This window comes from Osmerus mordax, chromosome 14, assembly GCF_038355195.1.
Source record: "Osmerus mordax isolate fOsmMor3 chromosome 14, fOsmMor3.pri, whole genome shotgun sequence".
In the NCBI taxonomy this organism is placed as follows: Eukaryota; Metazoa; Chordata; class Actinopteri; order Osmeriformes; family Osmeridae; genus Osmerus; species Osmerus mordax.
The window spans coordinates 12,883,525-12,905,720 of NC_090063.1; the positions used below are offsets into that span (position 1 = coordinate 12,883,525).

General features: G+C 43.9%; 1 protein-coding gene across 6 annotated transcripts in view; it reads right to left on the reverse strand.

Annotated features, from left to right (window-relative positions):
• Positions 1 to 22,196, reverse strand: part of nr3c2 (nuclear receptor subfamily 3, group C, member 2) — a 55,751-nt gene that overhangs the window by 11,423 nt on the left and 22,132 nt on the right. For 4 of the 6 annotated variants that reach the window (XR_010878250.1, XM_067250982.1, XM_067250981.1 and 1 more), the window contains exons 3-5: positions 10,428 to 10,555; positions 2,503 to 2,619; positions 1,202 to 1,552 (exon numbers count right to left, since the gene is read on the reverse strand). Coding sequence is in view for 5 of the 6 variants with exons in the window: in XM_067250982.1 (XP_067107083.1) it covers positions 1,202 to 1,552; positions 2,503 to 2,619; positions 10,428 to 10,555 (596 nt within the window). In the remaining variant the exon portion in view is untranslated. The remainder of the gene's footprint in view (positions 1 to 1,201; positions 1,553 to 2,502; positions 2,620 to 10,427; positions 10,556 to 22,196) is intronic. The other 2 variants (XM_067250983.1, XM_067250985.1) reach the window with 2 other exon arrangements.

A 22,196-nucleotide genomic window follows, 5' to 3' on the forward strand; every position in this document is an offset into this window, starting at 1 on the left:
AGCTTGGCTGTGCATAAGCGGCTGTGAGAACGAACAATCAATATTCCTTAGGCCGGCGAATAATCTAAATATTAACTTACTTGGACCCCTTAAGTACTTTTATATAGATAATATAGGAAATGTGCCTCTAGAAATCAAGTAGGATGATGATTGAAAACAAGCTTGTAACGACCTTGTTGGGTGGTCATTGCATGTCAGTGATTATGCCAAGTAGCTACCTTCTACCACATACTATATTTTCATGTACCAAAGGACAAGCAGTCTAATGAAAGGGAGTCAATGTGGGCGAGCCTGCCGTGATGGCTAGCGCATGGTATTAGCATAGCTTAGTCAAAATGTAAACCAGTGGCAGCGCCTCTGCTTTGAAAGTCAGAGGCTCTCTTTTTGACCCTACTGTCTGTCTGGGCTTTCTATTTATACACCCGGATATGGCAAGGAGACACCCGGGAGGTATCAAATATTTGCAATACAGCAAATTAAATGGCTTCAAAGGGCTACCTGTGAGGCATCTTTTGAATATGTCACCGAGACAGCTGGGGAGAACCGGTTCACCTCAATTTGAAAGTTTTCTTGTCCACCATATGTTTTTTTTTGTTTAGTTGTTTTTTTTTTGCATTTGAATTTCCCTTTTTTGTTTTGTTTACGCAAGACAGGGCTGTCTGCATTTATATAAACGAGTTTCTATTTATGCATCCTAATCTTGATTAGATTTCTGCATTGAATAAGATTTCCATTTCTAATCTTGTTAAAACCTTGCAGAATAATTTACCAACATTATAAGTTAAATTGGATCATGCTATGTGTGTTAAACAGACGTAAACAGTGGTGCCCATACATTGTATATACTATTTGGCTTCTGCAAAGTACTTTTGTAGAACTCTATCATTCTATCTACAGTAGAATGAGAGAAAGCCTCTCCAGTGATGGCGTTTTGGGTGCAACAGTTTTCAATTTTAATAAGTTATTTCCTGTTTAGGTAAATCAATCACTACTTGTTGAAGGGATCCACAAAATGAATACACAGTAAAAACTAATCTACAGTAGCATCAGCTTCCCCTCTAGCTACATTATGTAGGGCTTGGGCCAACACATTTCGATTCACCTCCTTCTAACTGATACCATTTTACAGTTAGCAAGTGTGTGTAAACTCTCACATCCAGCAATTAACCCTTTCCCTGCAAGCTCTTCCAATCCCACTAACCTGGAAGTACTTTGGCCCACTTGACCATGCGTATCATCTGCTTGCCAGCCAAATGGTTGAGGCTGGACAGGAGATGGTCAGTGGTGTCGGGCTGGGTGTTGTCGTAGCCAGAGTACACTTCCTCAGGTTCGATCAGCTCCAGGACGCTGCAGATGGACGGCGGCAGGAAGGGGGTGACCACCCCGGGGCCGTGGGGGACCAGGGCGCCGGCCACACTGGTGTTCAGCTCTTTCTCTGAGGACAAAAAGCTGCCGCTGCCGCCGCCGCCCGGGGTCTGGCCATCCTTGGCACCCTGGTGGGAGGGGTCATCGCTCACGCCCTTCAGTTTGCCCAGCTTCTTGGACTTGCGCGCTGTGAGGGAGGCAGTGTTTGTTGTATGAGCATCGCAATATCTGGCTGTAGCTAATAAAGTTAGAACTGGGGGATAACTGATTGTCAATCAGACACGTGGAGTGAAAGGTGGAAGGGGGGGGGGGGGGGGGGGGGGTCAGCAGCAGCCCTCTCAACAGAGTCCTTTATCTTTAGTTATAACAAATTCTATAACACTTTTCTCTTCACCGGTAGGGAACAGCCAGGTATAGGATTCTGCAGTGTCAACCTTTTCAGAGGAAATCCTAGTGTCACTGTTGCTTTTATCTCCTGAGGAAGTAGCCATTCTGGGGAAGTTGTAACTTTTAAGGGGAACGTGTGTTCGGATGTTAGTCAGGACTTTAGAGACTGCCCATTGTTGACAAAGAACAGTAGTTAAGCGGGAAAGGGATACCGAAACAATAGGTCTGTACAGTAAATTGCGTAATGGTAAGGGGGGGAAATACAGTACAAGATATTATCTGTTGGGGTTGGCTGTTACCCTCCAAGCAGGGCAAGAGGAGTTATATATTATCCAGTATATAACTTGTATGTGTACATTTACCAAAAACAAGTTGACACTATTTTGACATTGGCGGTCTAAATTAACCATTACATGTAAGCTTGACAAAACGACAATCTCAAGCAAACTTGTGCACGTGTCCACAGCATTGCTTTTTACATTTAGCTAAGTTGCCTACACGTTATGCTTTCTACTTTAACATTCCAAAGCGCCCCAAAATTCAATCCTCACCCAGCAAAACCCAGACGTGTTATGAGCAAATTTCACACAAACGTTATGACAGCACAAGTATTATTATTTATTTTTTTCTATCACTTTTCATCAGCAGAGCGGGATAGACAAGAATGCTGACTCAAATGATGAGTCACAAGACGCTGATGTGGAGCAAGTAGTGGAGTTGGGGGGGATGTGAACATGAAGTGTGCCATACCTCCCAGGTTCATCCCAGCCTGGAGACACTTCCGTACACGGCACGCAGGGCAGTTTTTCCTCCGGATTTTATCGATGATGCAGTCGTTCCTCCCGGCACACAAGTAGTTGTGTTGCCCTGGGGAAACAGAGACAGGAAGTGCACTTAGCATATAGACAAATCCAAGGCAACTATAATGGGGAAAAAAGGTTATTATAGTAATGTGAGACATTGTGAGAGAAGCCAAAGGACGCCATCATTAGTAACACCTGATACAAAAAGACTATTAATTATGTCAGTGAGCTACATGAACCCCTTTAGTGTAGGACCACATACACTCAAATAAATCTTAAATGTAGTATCTCAAAGAGAAGATGCAGAGCAGTTCTTTCTCTTAAGCTACCAATGTCGTACATGACACATGAGCAAAGGGACTATTCCACTGTGGTATTTCCTTAAGAAAACACCCCTTGATGATTTCACTGAAGGATCTGGGGCATGTGCGTGAGCGAAAGCTATGGAGAGAAGAAGAAAAAAAAGAAAAAGAAGACTATATCTAATTCATGGATCAGAGTTGTTGTTTTTTTTTCCTAGAATGCGTTGAAGCGGAGGTACTGGCCATGGTTAGGCTAGTGTTGACAGTGATGCTAACGTGGTGCGAGTCCCTCCTGCCTCCCTGTCTAGCCTTCAGCCAAACCCAATGATCTCCCATTTCAGAGGGCTTCCTTCCGCTCCACTTGCTCCTCACTGTACGCCTCCTCTCCACTTCTCCTCCCTCCTCCTCTATCCCTCCATCTCCATCCCTCTCTTCTTCCCCTCTCCACACGTCCGCCAGCCTCAGAGCGCCGCCCACGCAGAGACACACACACACACACATACACACGTAGCTGCACGCACACACCGAGTATGCAAGTCCAGGGACAACCAAAGCGCTTGCATGGCATGGTGGCGTCAAACACACTGCTTCTCTCACACTTACACACACACACCAGAGCTGAAGACAATGTAAACGGGCACACGCACATCAGGTCTGATTGAGTGCTTTTGCATCTCCATGCACACGTTTGAAAGTATTTGTGCAGCCAGGCATGGATAGGGCACGTGTATTGAGTGTGTATGCACTAGAATTTGTCTTTCAGTGTGTGGGAGTGTGCACATGCATGCATATTGCATGTCTGGATTAGTGTGAGACAGTTCTTGTGTTAGGTGTGTGTGTGTGTGTGCACGTATGCATGGAAGTCTGTGTGTGCATAAATAATTGTGCATCCCTGTGCATGTTTCTGCGTCACTGCGTGCATGGGTATGATTCATTGCATGTTTTTACTGTGTGTTTGTGTGTGCTGAAAGAATGCTGAAAGAGTCTAAGTTGTTGTAGGGACCAGGAGAAGCTGTGCAGTGTGTGTGTGTGTGTGTCTGAGTGTTGCCAAACTCCAAGAAACTGAACTGCAGGGGGAGAGGCAGCAGCTGTAGCCCAGCCTCACCACTATTTCTGGCAAAGTCACATGACCGTTACATAAGCCCATTTTTCTTGCTCTGAAAAACAGTAAACTGCGACACAGGAAACACAACGTCGAACCACCCCCCTCTGGCCCCCGCCCCTCTCTTGCTCGGACAGACCCAGCCAATTGTCAGTTGGGAAAACACTGCAACCCTTCTGTCGAGCGTCCCGACTCGTTCCCACGAGTCGTGTTAATAATTGTCAAATACCGCAGAAATGCGCAAATTCTGAGAAAGCCTCATTTTTTTACGTTAGGATGTGTTGTGTGAAGCGGTGTGTTAGTATGCATCCACAAAGGCATGTGTCAGTGTGTTTCTAGCTATATCTGTCTTTCCAAGTATGTGTGTGATCCCTCTGAATGAGGACTTTTGTGTTTCTCAACATTTACCAGAGGTGCTTTTGCTGATAAGCAATGCATTTCCATGTATTGCTTCTGTGGACAGTTTGTCTCTTTGAATGTGTGTTTGTTCAAAAACTCATGCAACTTTGTGCGTTTGTGTTCCATGCAGCCTTTCCTGAAGTAGGACACATTTTAGTGGGACATCATTATTACTTTATAATGCTTTTCATACACAAAGGAAGCAATGAAATCTTATCATAGAATCTTAAGAAAATGATGTACTGTACATTTGTTTGATGCATTCCTCCCCCAAAAATGTATTGTGTAATAATATAATTATTATCTTGTAATATTACTGGAATTAGGTATTTATCAGAACAATAATACCAGTACCCACTGGTAAGTACCTCGAGGAACTATTGACCATTTCAGAACATGGCAACCCTGGGACTTCATTAATGGAGTATACACATCTCTGCTTTTAGCCAATGACGTCACAAACCTGGCAACCGCCTGCTGTGCAGAAAAAGTCTGCTTGTCAACTCCTAGAGCAGTGGAGTTGTGAGGAGGTCCCGCTAAGGGAGAGATAACGTCTTGTATGCAGGCCCCTGACTAAGGAGCGGTGGGTTTCTGATGTTGTAGGCTAAACTGAATGTTGTAGGCTACACTCAATGTTGTAGGCTACGCTCAATGTTGTTGGCTATGCTCAATGTTGTTCGCTATACACTCAATGCCTGACAGTAGGCAAGCCATCAGAAGAAAGCATAAATATTGCTTTCAGAATCCTCAGGGCGTAGTCTGTCAGAAAAGCATACAGTATGACATCCAGGATGTACAGTCATTGTGTTGAACTTTGAACAGTAGGCTTTTATTAGCTGGGGTTATAGTGTGTAACTAGGATAACAGGCGTGAGAACTGCAGAGATTTCATACATGGTACTGTCATTTGATTCTATTTTATGTATTTGTTCATTTACTGAGAAGGCTGCACTGATTTAACATAGAGGTCAAGTCGCTTCCCAGTTTTATCTTTCCTCTTATTCTCTTATCTTTCCTTCTCTTATCTTTCTGTCTCTCCCTTTTTTCATCTCTCCCTCTCCAGCCTACTCTGACTAGCCAAAATTAGCCAATATTCAGTTTGGACGTCCATGAAAGAGCTTATTTAATAGATTTTCGATTTGAGGAAGAGCCACTCTCCTGCCGCAGCTGTGGTTTTTTAAAAACATGAGAAAGTTAGTCAAGTTCAAGACAAATCAGAGTAAATGGCTCTATATGCCACCACCTAAATTGGTGCACAAATGTCCTTTCCCATCTCTTGTTTCCCATTGCCCCCTGATGCAAACACTGTACTCATCACTTCCTGTTTTGGTGGTTTTGGACTTTCCCGTTCCTCACCTCATCAGGTGCCGACTCACCTGAGTCACAGGTGCTCATCATGAATGTCATTTCAGAAATATTCTCTTGTTTTGCAAGTAGTCCTGTGCAATTTTATACTGTAACTCTTGCAGATGCATGTCTTGATGTAATTGCACAGGTGGCACATAATACATGGTTTGTCTAACTTGATATATGAGGTGCAGACTAAACAATGAAAGACAACAAGCCTTTGAACAAGTCTAAGATATCAACTTGCCACACGGTACACGCACACATACATATAACATACATACAATAATCAACAATCAACCGACACGCAAACACACCAAACCGTATCAACAGCAAACCGATCGCTTGTGAAAACACTGATAAAAAAAAACAATCAGATTTGGTGTCCTATTTGGTTAAACACAAAAGGTGTATCCTGCCAAGCACCGCCAACCCATTTTGCATTGATGTCAAAGAACAAAGGTATGGCATCGTTAGAGGAAGAGATGGCTTGATATTATACCCCCCCCCCCCCCCCTTGTGGCTTGGTTTACCCCAGGCCAAGGTCAATTAAGGACACCTGAGGTTTGTGTGTTAAATAATTAAATAGCTCAACCTATGAACTATAGCCCTCATGATGTATTGTCATTTGCGTCCATTTCACTTTGAGGCGAAGGCAAACCTTAAGAGTGTCTACTGTGGCTTCAGCTTTTATGTGCTGTCAGCTTTGGGGACAATCGTCAGACACACTCTGAAGTCTAGCCAGCACCCTCCGCCCCCCACCCTGACCCAGAATATCCTATACATGCTTATTTAGGTCAGGTGTATCAAAGTCCTTTGCAGTCAAGACCCTGTACTGTTGTTCTAACTGGCCTTCTGGATTGAGGTACAGGTGGCCCACCACAAGCTGCTTTTCCTTAGGGTTATTAGTGAGTGATGTGGGTGACACACTTAAATGTAGGTTGTGGTATTAATTCCAGTCTAATGCAGATTGTATGGATTGCTCTAAAGTCCGCCCTGGCAATGTTGGTTATCCGCAACACCAACCACACGTTCATGTTTTAGACTTCTTGTTAGTGGTGGCCGTTATTGTGGTAGCATTAAACATTCAGAACTATTATACAGGTTTGGAATGTGCTGTTTGCAATTCCTTCAAATGTTCGAGCCTGTTCAGGCTTATGGCATCTGTTTCCAGTGTTGCGGAAAGTTCCAATTTGTCATTCATCTGTTTCTGTTTAACGTGTGTGCGTGTGTACAATATAACAGTGATCCCAGTAGTGTGCTGACTATGTTAATCACCTTATCAAAGGACATTATAAACATAATTGAAGGGTTTTAGAGGCCATGGCTAACTTCCAAGCTGCAGTTATTTGAGCCTCACACACCCCCAGGCAACCCTAACCCTCTGTGATGTAGAATTGAGGGAGGGGGGTGGGGCTTCTCCTGGAACTAGATCTCATTGGTACATCGGCACATCACTCAGTGTTTAAACTGTACCAGGCTTGTCCTCAGATGCCCCATGCAGGAGAGGCGGGACAGATAGCACATCAGCGTCATGGTAACCAGTCTCCAGCCAGCCTTTAACAAGGCTGGTTGTTGTCCCTGTAAACTTTGCCATTCAGTGTTCAGTTGCTTCCAGCCAAATAGAAAAAGATTTCTCTGAGATGAGTATATCTAAAACCAAGCCACGTGATATTTGGGGGAAAACAGTTGGCACAGAATAGTTAGACTGTCAAAGTTTTCCAACTAGCCACATAGATACAGGATACAGCTGGCTTGTATCTACACGTGCCTGCACACACATACACACACACACACACACACAGATCCACAGTGGTGGGTTGAGTGGTGGGTAGTCCCCTAGAAGGTGAGAATGTAAATTATTGACAGAAGATAAAAATCTATTGTTAAGCATTGTATCTGTGAAAAAAACTTTAGGAATCTGAGTATTTGTTTGTTAAGATAATTAATATATGTTTATACAGTACAAAGAGATTTGGGCTTGGTAAAATATGGTCTTCAGTACATAAACCAAAACCTCTTGAGTCATGAGCATCTGTGGCTGGACTTTCCATAAAAAATGCATTGTTTGCTCATTTGCATTGAGAAGACAATACATCATATCGCCTTGAATAAAAGATACACGCTAGATTACACTGATGCAAATTTCAAATGTAGTATCCCTGCACTGTGGATCTCAGTAGCACAACTTGAGATGAGCTCTGAACGAGAGAGCCACGGTTAAGAAAAATGGTCTCAGTGTGCTAAACCTGCCATGACAGATTGTTACGGGTGGCGAAGAAAGCTGGTCTGGTAGAAAGCCCAGTTAAAATGTAGTGTTATTGACGAAAAGATTTGTTTCAAGTCCAAAATATTTTGGTATAGTGTGGAACTATTGGTTAGCATTGTGCCAGGAAAGGTTAATTGAGCACCACTTTAGTTAAGTTAGTTACAGTAGTTAGTTAGCTAGCTAGTTCGTGGAATTTGAAATGGTATTTGACTAAAGGAATAGCTCTCTGGAAAATCTCCTCTACCTTTGGTCGGCCACAAGAAATGTGAAGTCATCTCCTCTGCATGGTTTAATCAGAGGCGCTGACTAGCCAACACATGCTGGTCAGCACATGCTAGTCAACTAGCTTCAGAATCAAGTCTGAGTTAGTAGAACTGGACTAATGAGCCTGAACAATCTAGAAGGTAGAACGTTTGTTTTGCAGTTTTGCAGAAATGAAGTGTGATTATTCCCCCAGCTGCACTGATGCCCGAGCTGTGAAGTCACCTCTCATATCTCACCCACAAACGCCTGAGATTTTTGTGAGCGGAGGAGGAAGGAGGGAGAGGAAGGAGTGGAACGTCTACTCACATCCCCAATTACACTCCTTCAGAGCTCACTGCTGACACATCGCTTCAGCTCATTCTCTTTATCCCCCCTCCCCTTCCTCTTTCTTTCACCCTCTCCTCCGCTCCCTCCCACTCACTCCATCTCTCTGCCCCTCTATTCTGCATCAATCTCCCTCCACTTTCCTTCTGTCTCCTTCCCTACTTCCCATCCTCCCTTCTGTCCTCTGTCTCTTTGTACTTTAAATATGCCCCCCCCCCTCTCTCTGTGTTACCTCTCTCTTTCCCTCCAACCTTTTCCCTCTATTTCGTGTCTGCAGCTGACTCCAGGTCAGGTGAGGTAACTGAAGCACCAGGAAACTGGCACACCTCTTTGTTGGCATGTGACGTACAAAACCTTGATGGTGGTGTGCAAGCTCACCCTTGTCAAGTCCTTAGCCCCAAAGGGATGTTTAGTAGCTTGGATTCCTGGGAATAAACTGGTCTCTAGTGTACCAACAAAGTACTTCATTAGCTTGCACCTTGTGCTAAATGAAGCATAGAATACCTGTTAATCACCCCTAAATGGTTTCTTCAAGCTTGTATTTTTGCTATTGTGTGGTCACAGAAGAAGTGTACCATACATGGAAAATGATATGGAGCGTAAGGACATAATGTTGGGTGTAGGTTGATTGAACAAAATAACGAGACAGTAGTTGGTTCATTTGGAGCCGTGGGAGTGAGATACCACATAGTTCTACCTCTTCTTGGTTGGCAGTTAGCTCTTGTGAAGCATATCCAGTGTTTTTGAGCATAGATCTGTGGACAATAATAACTCAAATATTTTAATACTATAATAACAATAACAACTAAGCTGAAGAGACTGGGGAATTCATCCATGAAGTAGATTCTCACAGACATCTATGACAGAACACAAATCCACAGAGATTAATTTGTCATTTGTGACTCCTTCCCTTTAGGCAACTTGGAGCAGAACGATGGCATTTCTGATTCGATAAGCATTGGGGGGCATAATTCAGTTTGGAGGGCAACATATTGACTGTAAATGTCATCGAATTAGGACATGATTTGATAAGACTCGACTGTTGTTCCTCTCAAGATTTGGGGAAGCACCCTCTAAGACTGTGGCTGGTTTGCTGTCTGTCCGGCTGACTGGCTGACGGCCTGCCACATGCTGAAATGTGTGAGTGTGTTTTACATTCAAACGCTGCCCTAAAATGAGTTAAGACCTATGCCTCAGGAAAGAGGCAGAAATAAAATGCAGATTTTGAACCTGGTGATTTCCTGTAGGCAAAGATGAAGTATAGAGCAGGCTTCCACCACTAACAGCATATTGTGCATGGGGATATTTATGGGTGTGCATTCAACCTGGGCTATAAACATTGTAAAATACAAGAAGTCAAGATGTCCAACTCACATATTTAGATTAATGTTTCTCTTGATGAGAGATATCATTCTAGAGCCAACCCACCTGTTTGGGGGCAAAAATACTAAATTCACCAACATCAGTTTATGACTTTCTTCAGAACTTGGACGGATAGCCTGAGTAAACTGACTGGGGAATCTAACCCATTTCTGTGCAAGTCTTCTGCACTTTTTTGCCAACTGTCACATGGATATGCAGCAGCGTTTTCACCTGCTGCTTCAAATAAAGAGGTTGAAGTACAGACACAACCCAAATGACTATCAAAATGGTTGCTAATTATTGTAATGCTATATACAAAGCCACCAACAGAATGTAGGCATTTAAAATGAATGTAATGTTTTTTTATGGCATAATCGTTATACAGTTTGAGTTTCACACAGAGGCCTGTCATTTTGAAAAGGGCAGTACCAGGTGTTTAGACTTAAACCAACAGTAGACAATCGTTACTCTTCTGACAATAAAACGTCAAATTATAAACCATACCTTCTACTGCTCTCTTGAAGAAGACTTTGCAGCTGCCGCATGTGACCACTCCGTAGTGACATCCCGAGGCTTCGTCCCCGCACACCAGACACACCTTGGCAGTTGATGACGGTTGCCTCAACGATGAGCTGTGGAAGCAGAAACACAAAAAGACACGTCCTTTAGCTTCATCGCAAAACCTAACGACGAAACTAAACAAGGTCAAATGTTCCACGACGTTCCTTCCACCCTAGATGATGCGCAGGAACGTCTCTAGTCCTTAAGGGACATGCCAACCCAAAACAGAAGGGGTTAACGCTGCTAGAGTTCTAGTATAACCCTGGTGTGGAGAGTTGACACCAACCGTCATAATTAATGAAGTGACCAACAGGCTGACGAAAACAAAGGACAGACACAAGGAGAAAGAGGTGGGGAAATTGACCTTCAATAACAAATTTTGATTTAGACAGATTCAACTAGATAATTGAGATAGATAATGAGAAAGCAGGGACATGAAATTGCATTTAACTGCATGAAGCAGTCAGGTGGTTAGAGAATCAGGCTAGTAATCAGAAGGTCGCTGGTTCGATTCCCGGTCGTGCCAAATGACGTTGTGTCCTTGGGCAAGGCACTTCACCCTCCTTGCCTTGGGGAGAATGTCCCTGTACTTAATGTAAGTCGCTCTGGATAAAAGCGTCTGCTAAATGACTAAATGTAACTGTAAGCAGGCTGTCATATTGCTGTCATATTACTATAGCTGGTATCAAGTAGGTCAAAGATGAGGAACAACAACACAACACCTGCTTGTTTTTTGGTTTTCACTCCCAACTGTTTATCTGTCTGTCTTGACTGTGGTCATGGGTCAGAGAGATAGGGTTAGGGTCAAATTAAACAATGGATCTTTGTACCGAGAGCAAAGTAAACACAGACACCTGAAATAATCAGCACATTTTAAGCACAAAAGCTTTCAAGGTCAAAGGTAAGTAACAACAATGGAGGATGTCAAGACAAATTTGAGCAATTTTAAACGTACAAAATGTAGTTTCGTCTAGTTAGGGGTTTAGGCTTTAATTACAGGCTATGCCACGACACAAATGCTACAGACATTCGAAAGGGACATTAGCTAGGGAGTTTCAACAACTTTGTTTAATACTCTTTTAAGTACCACAATACTTAACCCTAAGTCTGGACATCTTTGGGGGATGAACACGTTTCTTTATGAACTGTTTTCCTTTTGAATCCCAGTGAGGAAAGCCAGATCAATCAGCTGAGCTATAGTCAGGAGAATGCTCCTTCATGCTCAGGGCCAGGCTCATTGTTTACATCCTGTTCTGTTTCTTAGCACACCATCTAGTTAATCATCCTCAGGGGCCCAGAAGTGAAACCCGTTATCGAAGACCAAGATAATGACTTAGTCATAGACCGTCCTGGTCTCCATTTACTGATGACACTCATGTAAACCTCTTGACCCCTCTGTAACAAGTTCAAGTGTTTTATTGTCAGATGCACAGAACAACACAAGTTCAGACAGGGCACTGAAATTCTTAGGACAAGACAACGCAAAGCAACATGGCATAACATATAAGTACTCAGAACATAGATTACACCTATGATAAACTAAAATATAATATAATAAAACTCCTAATATACAAAATAATATACAATACGTTATACTAAACCTCTAATACACATATGAACCTATGCCAACCTAATGACCTATACTAACCTAAGACAAGTGGGGTACAGTTATAGCAATATTGCTGATGCAACCAGTAGCTGAAAGTGCAACCAGTGGCTGAAAGTGACAGTGGCTAGTGAGAAGTGTCAACAGTGTATCAATGCCATATCAATGTTCAATCAAAAGCCTGATGGCCCTTGGAAAGAAACTGTAGTCCAGTCTTTGTGTGCGAGACAGAATGTTTCGGTATCGCCTGCCAGAAGGTAACAGAGTAAAAAGACTGAAGGATGGATGGTAACAGTCTCTTAGAATCCTGCCAGCTTTCCTGAGGCATTGTGTGTGGTAGGTGTCCTGTAGGGCAGGGAGCTTCCTGCCAATGATGAACTCAGCAGACCGGACCACCCTACGTAGGGCCTTGCGGTCCCTGTCTGTGCAGCTCCAATACCACACTGTGATGCAACCAGTCAGTATGCTCTCTATAGTGCATCTCTAGAAGTTAGTGAGGATGACTGAGTCCATGCCAAACTTCTTCAGTCTCCTCAAGAAGAAGAGGCGTTTCCGTGCCGCTTTGACCACCTTGTCCGTGTAAGCAGACCAGGTGAGATCATCGCTGATGTTCACCCCAAGGAACCTGAAGCAGCTGACCTTTTGTACTTCGGATACTATGATGTATAGGGGTGCATGCTACAGTCCACAGTCAAGTCAAGCATGGCCTAAGAATACTTCCTGTTTCATTTGCCATTACTAATTACATTTACATTTACATTACATTTAGTCATTTAGCAGACACTCTTATCCAGAGCGACTTACAGTAATTACAGGGACATTCCCCCAAAGGCAAGTAGAGTGAAGTGCCTTGCCCAAGGACACAGTCATTTTGATTGGCCAGGAATCGAACCGGCAACGTTCTGATTAATGACCCGATTCCCTAACCGCTCAGCTATCTGACCCCTTAATTGCAACGTAACTCCACCTATTTGTGAGGCAATTTATGTAAAGTGTATTATGCACACACAAAAAAAAAAGTCAATTCAGGACACGTGTGTTCATTAGTCGTCAGCCAATTGTATTCAGTCATTGGAGAAAAGTGCGTGAGTCCATGAGTGCTTATGTAATTAACCAAATCAGGTTCAAATCTATAATTTAAGTGACATCCCTCCATTAAATCAATCTCCCAGATCCCAGAGTAGGAGAAAGGGATGGATCTGATCGAGGAGAGGAGACAGGGAAGGAAATAAGTATATTTGGTAGGTACTGTACCCAGACGAACTTCCCAAAATATTTTTGGGCTGACTCAGTTTTGCAGTATTTGATTGTTGTCTGCTGAAACCTGACATAGTTTCTTTCTCCAGCTTTCACAAGAATGAGTTTGTGTATCGCTCGGAAAGTGATCCTTTGAGTTGGTGGCACATGGCTTACAGTGGAGAGTGTAAACATACAGCAGTACAGTAGGCAGAATCTTGAACAGCACATAATAACAATCTGTATCAGTAATTCAGATGGCAGAGACATAACATCTGGTGCTGGTACTTGGAACGGCGTCTCATAACACCAAAGTCTCAACAAAAGGGTTTTGTTGGTTATTTATACGATGAATGGAAGCTACAGTACATTGACCCTGTAGAAATGAACTATCCACAGACTGACAGAGATACACACACAAACACACACAAACACACGCACACAAATAAGCCAAAACAAGAACAACTGAATAGGTACAAAAACAGGACATGTCGTATTAAGACAGCAGCAGCAGCTCTCCTACCGTCTTTCTTGCTTAATTACCCCTCATCTCAATCAATAACACGCAAGGTGATTGTCTGGTTAGCATTCTCCCAACATCCCTCATCAAATGAGCTGTCTTCTCTTCCAGACACACACACACACACTTTTTTTCAGGATTGGCTGGGGGGGGGGGGGGGGGGGAGGTGATCTAAACCAACAGCACACTGAGATACAATCATGAGCACTGATCTAATTCCCCCCCGTCCATCTACACACACATTCAATTTGTTAGGGCATTTAGAGGAGTCTCTGGTGAGGTGTTTGTCTGAGTAGATCTACAGTATCTGGCAACGGGCCGTGTGTCTGCGTTACTGTTTCATTTTTGGTACGTGGGAGTTAGTCTGTTCGGGTGCAAGTTCACCTGTGCATTCTGGGTGAATGTGTTTGCTCCAGTCGACATACAAACTATGCTTCACACATAAGCTTCAAACTGGAACAAACAACACAGAGTTTCCGGCCCAGTCCGGTCGGCCAGTTGCTACCTCTGATGCGTCACAATTAAAACCCAATACCCCTTGTCTTTCTCCCTCACGCACGCCAGCCAGCCAGCTCACTCGCCAAGCCCGCCAGCCCCCAGACAAGGTGACTTCCCCTCCCTCTGCCTTGTATGTAGGTCATTCTCCCTCTCTGCTTATGAAACAGCCAGAAGCTAGCACACAGACAGCTGGGCTGGCCTGCAGTGACTGTGCAGACTGAGGTGCATGCAGTTCTCAATAGACAGCAAGGAACAGGGAGAAAAATGGAGGACATTCAAATACTTGACTACTCTAGGCATAATAATCTTTCTTTCTCTTTTCCTCTTTTTTTTCTTTCTTTCACTTGTTCTTTCTTTGTGCCACCCTCCCTCTCTCCATTTCTCTCTGGGGAATAGGTGATATTTGAGGGTGCAAAGATTCTCAATGTGAGGAAGTAACTAAAGCAGAGTGTCTGTGTTCAGGGAGCAGTGGGGACCAGATGGGTGTGCTCAAATTTGAAAGCAGCTCTCTCTCAGTCTGTCTCTCTCTCTGTCTCTGTCTCTCTCTCTGTATCTCTCTCTGTCTCTCTCTCTGTATCTCTCTCTGCCTCTCTCTCTCTCTGTCTCTCTCTCTCTGTATCTCTCTCTGCCTCTCTCTCTCTGTCTCTCTCTCTGTATCTCTCTCTGCCTCTCTCTCTCTGTCTCTCTCTGTATCTCTCTCTGCCTCTCTCTCTCTGTCTCTCTCTCTGTATCTCTCTCTCTGCCTCTCTCTCTGTCTCTCTCTCTTTAACTAATCTGGATGTCACAGTAGAAGCATACTCCGAATCGTTTACACATACACATATACACACATACACACATATACATACACACACACATGCCTCATTTCTCAGCCGCCCACAGAATGCTTAGTCAGCGCGGACTATCTCCAAGCAGAGGTCGGTTAGCCAGGCAAAGATTACTCAAATATGAGATGTTGGATATGTAGTCTAAGTTATTGTTTTACGAGCCAAGGGGACGGGGGGATTAGCGCAAGAGTTATTCACATTTGGGTTTCAGCCCAAGGGATTAATACCTAGTCGCAATTTATTTTATTTTGCCCCCCCCCCCCCCCTCCCCCCATGAGAGAGTCACTATGGATCACAGTCCAATAGGGACTCTCGAGGCAGCAAAGGGTCAAAGGTTCTCTGAACTTCGTGTCTAGGATACATTATCCCCGTTGCCATGGCAACTGAACAGGAAGTCATAAAACAGACGGGACAAGGAGAAACACATTAAGGGGAGGCGTCATCCACAGGTTGCGAGCATAAATGCATTAGGGGTGAATTACAGGCCCTTAGATGATTTCACGGACGATGAGGGTGGACAGGACAAGTACCAAGTGAGGGAATCGAACTTGCTGACCCACATAAGTATATTAGCATCACAGTGACAGTCAACAGCCACGGTGTCCACAAAAGGAGCCTGTTGTACAGAAAACAATGCTGTTGTCATGCATGTGAGGCTGTCCCCACTCTCTCTGACACGCACACCCAGACACACGTACACCCTGTGGAGGGCCTACAGAGCATCCACTGTAGTACAGAGGGTGTACAGTGCAGGGGTCAGGGGGTTATGCTGATGTGTGTGTGTGTTTGGGGGGGGTGTCATCCATGAGCTACATGTCAGATACATTGACCCATTGCAGAGGGTTTTCACCCGGTTTCAGACAAGTGGATCAGCCTTTCTGAAATGAAGCACCCTCAGCTCTACACACAATATCTCCTGCGGTGCCCTATGTCTCTCTCTCGCTCTCTCTCTCTCAGTCTGGGTCAGCTAGAGTACTTATGTAAACCACACAGCCAAATGTAGACAAAGCTAAAGGTAGATTGGTTTAAAACCAACAAAAGGAGATAGACAAAGAGAGAGTGAGGGGAAGAGAGGGCAAAACGAGTTATGTAACCACGGTGAAACAGTATAAACATCAGGGCGACGCCCACTCACCACCTCCCAAAGAGAGACGGAGGGTGGGGGCTTCTGGGTAATATACAGCAAGTAAGCTCCACCAGAGAGTAGCTTTTCTATCGAAGGTGACCCTGGCAGGCGAGTGCTCCCTAGTACCCGAGCACACAGATATATGATAGGCCTCTTAGTCCAGGTTAAATTACAGTTGTGTCACAGTCAATGTTGAATCCCATTCCAATCTCATTTCATTTTGATTTAAGGAAGGGCTGAAGAGTTAGCTATAGACAAATACATGTTCATGGTCGTCATATCATGGTATTATAAGGTCAATTGAATTTTCTTTTTTTAAATGGCAGACTAACAAGGCATTTGTTTGTGGTGTGATGCCATCTCTTGCCATAATTGCATTCCTTCTTGGACCTTTTTTGGTTTGTTTGTGTTGTTTCATTAACACAGCTGACTATACCTATAAACTTTCTCTGACCTTTTCCAATACATTTTTCTACAATATTTTTCCTTTCTTGTTGTAATAATCCCGTTTGGCAGTCAGTCACATTTGTAAGTAGCACACAACTGAGAAGATAATCAACAGCATATATTCAGATTATATTAATCTATCCCTGGGGGAGAGAGAGGGAGGGGGTAAATATAATTTGTGGTAATTGCAGTGTCTCAAACTAAGCCTGAGGGACCAAGTCAACTGTCACAAGTAGTGAACCGACCTTAGACCTAATCACCTGAATGAGATAATACAACCAATCCAGGTTGCTAGTCTGCCAGCATGAATCTACCAGCAATGTGACAGCCTGTTATTAGGCACATATAAATATCTTTGGCTGTTGGGAGAGAAAGAGAAGCAGAGGAAGGGGTAGTAATCAAATCCATACGGTATGATCTTAGTCATGTAGTATGACTCAGTGTTTGTTTATCAAGATCTGCAGTAGAAGGAACTCTGATGTCTTAGCCATGGTCTGGTCATGCGTCGTAAATGTCTGCTTTTATTACAAGATCAAGGTTAAAAAGATCGGCTTTACGGCACAAATCTGACAGATTATCTTGGTTTCCTCAGAAAACCTTTAGCTCCCCATGTTAACATGTACATAAGAGGACAGGAGCTATGAAAACCTAGAATGATGGCCATGAATGCTAATTCTGACTAATTATTGCATCCACTTATTTCTGTGATTGGACAAAGACCCTGTCTTGATCAACGGCCATGACATAGAACAGTTATGTCGTGGCACTAAAACAGTGTCTTATTTTGGATTTGGAAGACAAAATCTCACAAGCCTGGTGCTGTATTCTATTAGTGAACTTGTTTTTTGTTGCTCAATTTCCAGGAACTTTTGCCAACTCTCCATACTTGGTATTTAATATGGGCAAAGCCAAGAATAAGTAGCTGGCAAACCTATCCTGGGTCAATTCTTAAGAAATAAACTATCAGGCATGAGCTGGGATTTTCCCGACATGGGAAATGGAGCAATACCCCAAACATGAGTTTTTGGTCCAAAACACAAAAAGGTTAAACACATAATGGACCGTTAAACAAAGACTGTCTTGTTGAGTCAAACACATATTTTCCTCCCTCTTGGGATGAAAACAACTGTACGCTATAAACGTACAGTAAACTCACCAACCCAAGTTGGTTGTACAGTAAATCTAACCAAACAGTTATGAGGCAGTGTTTTCTCCTCCTTTTGGTGTTACGGTGGCCTGTTTAGCCTAATCTGGCTTAGAAACCTGCACACAAACAGACCTACTTCAAAGCCACAGGACTGGATTTCATTTACAAGGGCCTCCAGTCTTCCAGATTCAGCAACTTGTGAACTTGTGACATGGGCCTCCCCTTGCGTTGAACCTTCAAAATCCTTCCCCTCCCCTTTTTCCTCCTCCCTCTTCCTCCCCCTCCCTTAGACTGCTCCACAATCCACGGGCCTGCAGTTGGAAGCAACTGAAAGCCTGTCTGCTTGCCCACACCTGTCTCGCACACCTTCAACCTCTAGACACCAGCTTACACCAGTGAGGACAAACAGGAAAGGCAAATCCCTAATGTGTTGAGATTATCCATTGTGGAGAGGGCAGGGGGGTTTCACAAGCTCATGTCGTCGTCCCTACCTTCCATCGGGACATCCGGGCACCTGTTTGCCCTCACCTTACTAAGCTGTGTAGGGGTTGGCTTAAGGAGGAGGGAGGAATGTGGTCATCCAAGATGAGCCTTGTGGTCAGCAGTGTTTGAATACAACACTTACACCTAAGCCCACACTCTCTGATTTCCAGCGTCGCTGCCACCTTTATCAGTGACGGGGAAGCAGCATCCACCCTTTCCTTGACTATGCTGCAACCTGACCCCAAGCCTCCTTGCTCCGTTACTGAGCTTTGAAGATTGCATCTGGGCTTTTGAGTTTGCTTTACAGGACAGTAAACAATGGCTTTTGCCCTGACAAGAGTGCAATCCCCTCGACTTGTCTGACAGCCAACTCTGCCAGTTGCAATTTATGAGTTAAATATGAAATAGTATCTCTGTCTTTCTTTTTCACGTTTTGGCAAGGATGCAGATAGACCTCACTGAAACAAACATTGAATGTCATCGATGTGTACAAACTGACGCCGCAATGTTTAAAACTTGATAAACAATACACCAGTAATGTGGTATAAGAATGTTCCTCAAAACACAAATGAAATAGGAAGCTTGCTTACTAAGCCCCCGTAAATTATTAAGCTTCTTATTTGTCTAAATTCAGTAATACAGTCTGCCCTGATACACTTCACATTCTTCATTGAAATACACCTCTTTTTGAAAAGAACCCTGGATTATTTTATTATTTTGCCACAAAACTAATGTACGGAAGTAAAAAGCATGCACCATGATTTTTTTTTCCCCCATAAGCAACCTTTTCTTCTCTTTTATCAGCATATATTCTGAGATGTCCTCACTCTGAATCTAGGATAAAGCACGCTTGCACTGACACATGTTGCCAGCAACCCAACGCATTAGCCGTCACAAGCAATCACTGTCACCTCCAACCAGTCATTTGGCATTCTGCAGAGGCCGGAAAAGATGTGTAGTACGGTGGTGGGTGGGTGAATTGGGTGAGGGTGGGGATGGTAGTTGTTTACATAGAAGAAGCCAACATGTTGCCAACGTGTTTGTTTTTTCACCAATTGCCAAGCAAATCTGCCAGTGGTGTTTATTGTATGTGTAGTTTAATGGTTGAGCGGTGGAGGGAAGTCACAGAGTATGAAACCAAAAACACAAGAGAGAGAGAGCGGCCTGTGTGTCTCTGGCCAAGCCCGGGCTTCCTCCAGCTGGACAGCTGCCAGGTGGTTAGCAGAACAGGGCCCGGCACATTCTGCACGTTAACTCCAGACCTGCTCAGGCCAGCCTCGCAGGCTTCCTATCACACAGCTGTGGAGCACAATGCAGAGTACCCCAGTCTCTTTCACCCTCCATCCACCCTCAGTCTGTTGCTAAGGTCAACTTGTCACAGCAAAATGTTGCCCTTCACTTCAAAGCAGTAAATGATCAGAATTGGAAGTGCAGCTATTAAACAAATGGGATACAATTTTCTCCAAAGTACTAGCTACTATTTTTTTAAGATATTCTGGTTCATGAAAGCATAGCAGTCCAATTTGCTTACCGAAGAAGGGACAAAGAGTTCGTATTATAGTAGGATTCACATTTTTATCAGGGATTATACTGTATATAGTATGTACAGAATTTTGTCCTATGAATTCCCCACCTTCAAATCCTAAAGCAGCCTAAAAAAAGGACTAACCTTTTCACGCTTTAGTCAATGAAGTGAATAGGCAGACATGGCTAAAACAACAGTGGACTGGTTTACTCACCACTACAAGGCATCAGACACTGCTCATTATAATTTACAGGGTTTATTTCTGAAAAGGTCAACTTTAAGATTCAGACCCAGAAGCACAAAAGGTCTCAAAATGTTAAGGAACAAAGACGTAGCAGGTTGTGGGGGATGGGGGGGCACACACACACATTTGTGCCTGTTTGTCCTGAATGTAACCTTGCCTCTTGACCTTTTTGCAAATGAAGGATTACTTGGCCCAGATGGCCATTGGTCAAACAACTGCACACCTGCTGTCTTGCGTGTAGCAATCAGGTGTGTGCAAAAACACCCACTAACTAATCTAACTAAATTACATGAAGTTAAAATGTGAAAATCTTCTAGTCAAATGTCCTAAAGGTCAATTTTTCACAGTTAAAGTCCACAATGACTAATTAATAATGATAGGATTATGAAATATCAGCTGGGTCATTTTAAGAACATTCATGATTCTTGTTTCAACCAGTCCCACACAATTTGGAATGTATTACTCTGCATAGAAATATCAAACAGAAAAGGTCAAAGTTGCACAAGAGTTAGAATGCCTTTTGGCACAAGCAGGCCCGTTTGAGAGAATGTCACAGTGAAACACACACACACACACATTGTCTGTTCAGAATGCGAAGTGGTTTCCATGATCTGCCTCGCCCGTTTGGCAGCACCCTGAGCCTGGGCAGTGCCATTCTGCAAATCCTAGCTCTACCCAGGCACACAGCGGGCGTATCTCGATGGTCGGAGTACACGTTCATGCACCGCCTCACACATAATGTAGGGGCACATGTGTGGGCCATGCGCAGAGATAGAGACAGAGACAGAGAGAGAGAATAGTGATGGGTGGAGGGTAATGGGGGAGATGCATTTCAAGAACGCACTCCATGCATTCTCCTAAAGGGGCAATGCTGCATATCCCGGTTTTCCGAATCTTTCTAAGGAGGGAGCCAAGAGATTTGGAACCACTGTCAAATCGGATGTAAAATAAGTCAGCATTACTGTATGTGTTTGATTCAGGGGACACATCATTTTGACTATTCAGTGTGATTGAAAGCCTCACAGTACATATGTACTTTATTACAACTACAAAAGTACTCATCCTCCTCCGCCCCCCACAGAGAACGTCTATGCCCCTTCACAGAAGAACCTTGAATACCAACGATAGGGTAAAAATAGCAATGATCAAGTTAACCTTGAGCCCAGGGGGGGGGGGGGGGGGGGGGGGGGGGGGGGGGGGGTAATAGCATGACCACGGTTACAAACCCTGGCTATAGATATATATTCATGATTCAAGAAGCCACCTCTGTCGGAGGCGGGAAAACGTGTCACCTTGGTGGGAGGGGCCAGGGCGCCAGTACTTAGTGATGTCAGCAACGTTAGCACGGTAGCGTGGAGAGTGGTCAGGAAAAGCACGCTTGTTTGGCAATATACTGGTTCTGGAGGACCAAAGTGGGGTGGGGGCGTGGATTTCAATATAAATCTAAGAATATGGTAAGTTGCTGTGAGGTTTGGTCTTTGCATGCACCGTGTAACCCTGCAGTTCAGAGTGTACTGGAGGCATAGAGAGCCAACATTCCCAGTTGGACTCCTTATCTAGCCATGTCTTTATGGGAAGTAGAGGTACTCTTGCACAGTAGGTATGCTTTGTGAGTTTACATAGTTGTGCATGTATGCATTCAATCTCTGTGTCTTTCTCTGTGCTACAACCACTGATTAATAGAAATAGCTAGTAGAAGAACATCATGTTATGTAACGACCTAAAACACAATGATCTGGTAAAGCTGTCCCTGTACTCACACACACACTTTCTGTTTCTCACTTTCTCACATACACATCCAGTCCAAGTCTCCCCAGCTGATCCCCACTGCATCACAATTCCTATCACGTCGCACTTTTAATGAATCATAACACCAGGCTTTGCAGCTCCTGACGCCCTGTTCAAATAAAAAGCTCGCCCAACCAAACACTCCCGGGGCCCAGAATATCTCCCCACATTTTCCATCCAAGGCGAAATACTGTCAATTCAGAGTTTTTATTTTTTTTGCTCCCAACTCTCCTCCTTCTTTCTTCGCTGTCTTCTGCACACACTA